This window comes from Botryllus schlosseri, chromosome 4 (genome assembly GCF_051294905.1).
Source record: "Botryllus schlosseri isolate E-star chromosome 4, Bs_hap1, whole genome shotgun sequence".
Classification (NCBI taxonomy): Eukaryota; Metazoa; Chordata; class Ascidiacea; order Stolidobranchia; family Styelidae; genus Botryllus; species Botryllus schlosseri.
In genome coordinates, this window is record NC_137239.1 from 18,436,867 (window position 1) to 18,442,866 (window position 6,000).

The following is a 6,000-nucleotide window of genomic DNA, read 5'->3' on the forward strand; positions in this document are numbered from 1 at the left end:
GATCATATCATTAAAATGACCATAGATCGTAAACTCAAAGATTTCAGAAAAGTTAAACCGTTTGGACCTAGAAAATGTCCTGTTTATTTGCATCTTCCTTGGATTGGGAAAGTGTCCAACAGGTTTGAAAAACAAATTAAATCGTCAGTGAGCCATTGTTTTTCACAAGTAGAACCTCAGATAATCTTCATGACGAAATCTCTGATGCCTGCAACGCAAAAGGATGTGCTACCTGCGACAAATCAAAGCAACATAATATATGAATACACGTGCCGATGTGACAGTCGGTATGTAGGTCGCACGTCTCAGCGCTTGCAGCAAAGAATTCGCCAGCATGTCCCACGGCAAATTAGAATAAATAATGTTTCTCCAACTCCTCCATCGCAGTCTGTTGACACACTGCGTGATTATGATCAAGTTACTGCTTGTAATTCGGCTATTGGACAGCATCTCTTATCCCATCCAGAATGTGCTGATCATTACAATGACAGTCAATTTTCTATACTTGCTCGTGGCCGTTCTCTTTTTCATTTAAAGGTCCTGGAATCTACGATCATAAAGCTACGAAAGCCGATTCTCTGTCGCCAGAAGGAACGCCTCTACACCCTTGGAATATTTCATTAATGTTATGTGTTGTGTTTTCGGTTATTTGTAACCGAATATGTACTCGTTAACGTTCGTTTTGTACCGTTACTACCGTATCTAGCCCGTCTACTAGTTGTTTGTTTTTGTTATTATTACGTCATACAGACAAAATAGTTCTTACATTTCGAATTTGATTCACCCTATCACTAACGTTCGCTACTGATGAGAGTTAGTCGAAAAGCTTTTAGCGAATAAATTAACAATATGAAGTTATTGTTTCGCGTTATTCTGAAGTTCTGTACCACAAATCACTTGTTAAAATACAAAGAAATAACCAAAGGACATCCGTTTAAAAAACGTGCCCCGCCTATGGGGCACAATGGGACAAGCGGTAGAGAAGATGGAACAGTGCTAAAAAAAATTAAACAAAAATTTTAACACAAAGACAGCGACCCTAGTGAAATCAAACCACATCAGGATTATGGCTGATATGACACTACTAAATCAGAGAAGCGGGTATATTCTTCATGCCTCATAGGTTTTACCTGCTTAAACTACTTTTTCTAATAGTTATGCTTTTAAACTACTTCCACTGTCCACTCTGACTGTTTTTAGACAAAACTATTTACTAGGGCGATTTTTTTTACATGTAAAAAAAAGTCAAAATTAGGTCAAAATTATCAAAATTGTTCACGAAGTGAAAACTTTTTTGCAACCTGCATTTCGTTTGTATCGTAGATTTTGCACTGTCGGTGAACTTATCATTTTACCGCTTGTAGCCTTCTTTATAGCCGCAGCGTTGTAGACGGCCCATTGTCTGCTCATTGGGAATCATAAACATTCAAATGAGACAAATAGGTTGACATGGTGTTATGCTCAATGTACCGCAATATCCTGACTGAAGCAAGACTGCGTGGGCATTGCATGGTTTTTATATCAAGAAGCTCATGACGAAAAATTGTGATGTAGACACCATTGCCAGAATGAAGCATCACGGTTTGTCACCAGCAGTGTACGCACAACTTCAGTGTTGTCAGCCAAGAACTGCTGCTGTTGAACGTTCTGTCTCCATTCTTGGCAAGCTACTTAGTAAGGACAGACACTTTCTACCCGAGAATGTAGGAAAGTATCCTTTGTTGTACTACAAATACTTTGAATTATTTCTACCACAATGCATAATGTTACTACTGGAATTCTTCATTGGGCCAGATTTCGTTTCAATAAAGTTGTTTTCATGTAAAAATTTGTCAGTTTTTGACGCAAAAAAGTTTTTATTTCCATGCCAAACTACTTTGTAAGGACAGACAGTTCCAACCAGAAATGAAGACAAGTAGTAATTTGCATATGATAGGTCAAAATTTTGATTTTCAAGGTCAAAAAATGTCAAAATTTTGATTTTTTAGGTCAAAATCTTCCGTTTTTTTGGTAAAAAAATCACCCTACTTTTATCAATTTGGATTTTGAAAAGTAGAGAGCAGATTTGGGATGAGATTGTATCACCTTTATGAGTGACATTGCCATAAGATCAGATCAATACAGCACCTGTATTACTATGCATTAGTCGCAAAGAATTATCGTTGAAGAAGTCCTAGTGTAGAACAGCATTATCTTTTGGTACTAAAAAATATAGTCTCTCGCAACACAAGTTGAATCATCACAATCGGTGCTCGATTTCCATTCGTGAAACTGAGCACACATAGTAGCAATTTTAAATCTGTTTCCGATTTGGTTGTTATTGTATAACTGTGAATTGCTTGCAGGGTATGGTCGCACCCGGCGAGGCTGTGTCGCGAACCTTGCTGCGGGAGTTTGGTGAGGAGGCCCTCAATATGGATGGCGTCGATATGGATGAACAGGAGAATATTAAGTTGCTCTTTGACGGTGGCGGTCTGGAGGTGAGTTGAAATGAAGTGTATACGGAAATTTTTGTTGCACCCTTACACACGGAGACAGACGCGTATTCAGCTCTAACTGTTTGAATGAAGTTACGTCAAATATGGTGCTGCGTATATTTACCATCTGCCGCCACCTTTCTTGTCAACCATCAATTTATTTCTGAAACACCAGGTCTGATTTTAGTCTATTGGTGTGTCGACACGAAACAAGTCATTTCTATTGAACTTGATCACATACTAAATGTAAATGCATCACAAGATATATATGTCATTGTTATATATAGGAACAATTCCTTGTCATTTCACACAAATTTTAGCATATATCCGGGTCTATCTCCGTCGCAACTCGCAGGTTAGTTACGGAGTTGTCGGTCCGTAATTAGGCATCCAAATGCAAGACGGATCTGTTACCAAAAACCAACGCCTTGTTGGTGAATAATCAGTAATCCTATATCACACTCGTTGTACTGGTGATCCAGGACAATTTTATTTCCAGCTGTTCAGAGGATACTGCGACGACCATCGCAACACAGACAACTCCTGGATGGAAACGGTGGCTTGCAACTTCCACGACGAAGTGGGCGATGCATTCAACCACGTCAATTTTTCCGTAAGCCTTACCCTTTCCGATAAATTTCCTTCTCGCAACATCACTGCTTTTCTCACTACAGCCAAGAGAGGGGGAAACCAGAGCAGTGACGTGGGTCGAAGTGAGCCACAAACTCAAGCTGTTTGCTTCGCATTGCGAATATTTGAGAAAAACTGCTGATATGCATAACGCTTACTTTTGAATGGGATTCCATTATTTTCATGATCCAAGCTTGCAAGACAGAATGTAAAATCGTTTTCATAATACCTAATTCATTACGCTCAGGTATTCAGCACCGAAATTCTATATTTGACCTACTGCACTACGTACTCGTGTGATTTTGTTTTTAGATTGCTTTTGTTTTTATACCGTGGTTGTATTTTCCTTGGCTTAACTAGAAGATATGTGTATTATTTCCTCTCCATTTACCGTTGCAGACTGTTTTTATCTGAATGAACCTACCGAAATCATGGCTCTTAAAAGCCTAAATTCTGTAAGACCAGCAAGTACCCTTCAATGATACGACCTTAGTTATGGTTGACTTATGTTGGAATCAAGCTAAGATATTTTCTATGACTGTCGATGTAGATGTAGATGTTTCTTGAGTTATAGCTAGTATTTTTATCATGTTGTTACCAGAAAACCTGAAGATTCGTTTCACGTACGTTAAGATGTTTTTTTATTCATTTATACTTCAAACTAATGAATTCGAAGGTCTTAATTTCCCTGTTGTCCAATGACCACCAATAGCAACCCCCGTCAATTTCTTTACTGAAATCGGATTTCATAATAGATTTCATAATTTCATAATTTTCTACATCTTGCATGTGTTTGTGTTGGCTATAATATGAATATTCACTTTTCTAAAATTACTCTTGAATTGATTTTAGATGACACTTTTCTTAGCACCTCAGCATGACGTAGGTGTATTTGCTCACTTTGATTTAGATTTGTGCTCCCCTGGTACAGTTGTAGTATCTAATGTAGGAATTTGTTTTTTCCGTGATTCGTAACGTAAGGATGGAACGAGACTTATCGGCAGGTTTTCTTATATGTCGAAGTGTGCTCCCTTGTCAATTTATGAATCAATACATTTTTATGTATGTGTGATTGTGGGTAGTGATTCGATACTCTATATCAGGGGTTCTCAACCCGCGGCCCGCAGACGATTCTTTTGCGGCCCGCGACATCTTTCAATATAATCACTACTGGCCCCGTATTGTTATGGAATACCGATGTCTCACATTTGTCGAAGAACGGTTGTTGTAACAAAGCCTAGAAGCTTGAAATGATAGCACGATAGTTTCATCTGGAGTTATACATATCAAACGTTGCTAGCTTGGTTTCAAGCCCAGCAATCCATATTTCGAATCATTTTTAAAATTGCCGACGACGTGACAGACGCATTGTTCAAAATTGCTTGGAATATCGCTAAACCCAAGAATCTACTAGAGAAGGTATGACTTCAATAAAACTTCAACGCACTGTGCGAATATTCGCTGTTTCCGGAACTTAGCAGCAAGTCCTACATCACTTGACAAATTTCGAAGCTACAGTTGACTGATTCAACACTCACCAGAAGAGTAACTACAGCGATCTCAGTCGATCTTTTATCGCATGTTCTGTAACACGTTGCCACGTAGACTACTTTAGCCTAGCATTGGACCTATCCATCAATGCACACAGTGCACAGACATTGCATAGCTAATTATCCAGGTGCTTTTTATCAGAGTGGGCATGGGCATATTTCCAGAGGAAATGCTGACGGGGCAAACGTGGGAAGGGGACCAGGACATCAATTTGACAAAGTTGGCTTCTGTAACTATTGGTGTAGGGCTCCTGTCATGGAAGCAAAGGAGAAGAATTGATTGATTTGCTCAGAAATGACCCCTAACGTCTCAATTCTTCTCATATCACTGAGAGCTCAAAGTGATATGACCTTAGTAACGAAAAAGTCACCGTAATTTTATAATTGCTCGCTTACGCATTGACACAGAGAGTTCGGTTCTCTGGTGGTGGAAGGGTTTGAAGGGTGCATATACTATACCGACATGGCAACGGATGGAATGTACGCTCCATGAAGGATTTACTTGCGCCACTTGAAGATCGATATTCTCACAAAAACAGCAACTGCAAACTTACGAACGCTCTCCATTAATGCTTTAGAATACATAGACATGTACTAAATGCCCGAATAAGACTGGATAAGTAGGCATAAATTTAATAGTAGCCCACAAATACATGGTGATAATGTTCTGCGGCCCGCAGCGTCTTTTTGTGTGAAAATGCGGCCCGTTATACGAGGGAAGTTGAGAACCCCTGCTCTATATCTATACAGTTTCCAATAATGCAAAAGACGACGATATCTTTTGAATAGGCCTTTGAAATACATGGAATGTATTCCGACTGTACGTGTACTGTTCACACGTAATAACAGTCAATGGTAATTATCCCTCCTACTGATTTTATACAGCTTATCGGTAATCATCCTATACGCTACGCATGCCTTGACTGGATCTATAACTTTCTGCACTGCATAAATTGGTCGTTTTACAATGTCGCATATCCATGCAACTATATAATTTGTTACTGCGAATCAGGCATTGGGAATCTTTTATACTAAATTTTTACTTTTGTTCATGAATGTTTTGTTCCTTTGTGCATGCCTTATGGGGCTTTGCCATGGATTTCTTCCAGAAATATGCTGACTAATATATAGTAACAATAGAGCTTTGTATACAAATATAGATATTGTGTTTGGAAGAGCATTTGTTTGTGATTGAGATAGAAATGTCATCAGTAAGTTCTAAATTCAATTTTAACCCCTACGTTATAAAGTCATATTGGCCTGGTTAGGTCATAAATCAGCCTAGTCATATTTTTTAGTTTAAAGTCATATCGTTGTATACTTTCAATAAAAAATACTAATTT

The 6,000-nt window shown here is 38.5% G+C and overlaps 1 protein-coding gene across 2 annotated transcripts in view; it reads left to right on the forward strand.

The window, feature by feature from the left end:
• The window catches only part of LOC145437219 (transient receptor potential cation channel subfamily M member-like 2), a 122,402-nt gene extending 118,865 nt beyond the window's left edge, over positions 1–3,537 (forward strand). For both annotated transcript variants that reach the window (XM_080314412.1, XM_080314413.1), the window contains exons 29-31: positions 2,346–2,480; positions 2,977–3,090; positions 3,152–3,537. In XM_080314412.1, the coding sequence (XP_080170538.1) occupies positions 2,346–2,480; positions 2,977–3,090; positions 3,152–3,271 (369 nt within the window). In that variant the 3' untranslated portion in view covers positions 3,272–3,537. The remainder of the gene's footprint in view (positions 1–2,345; positions 2,481–2,976; positions 3,091–3,151) is intronic.
• Positions 3,538–6,000: the final 2,463 nt, after the last annotated feature.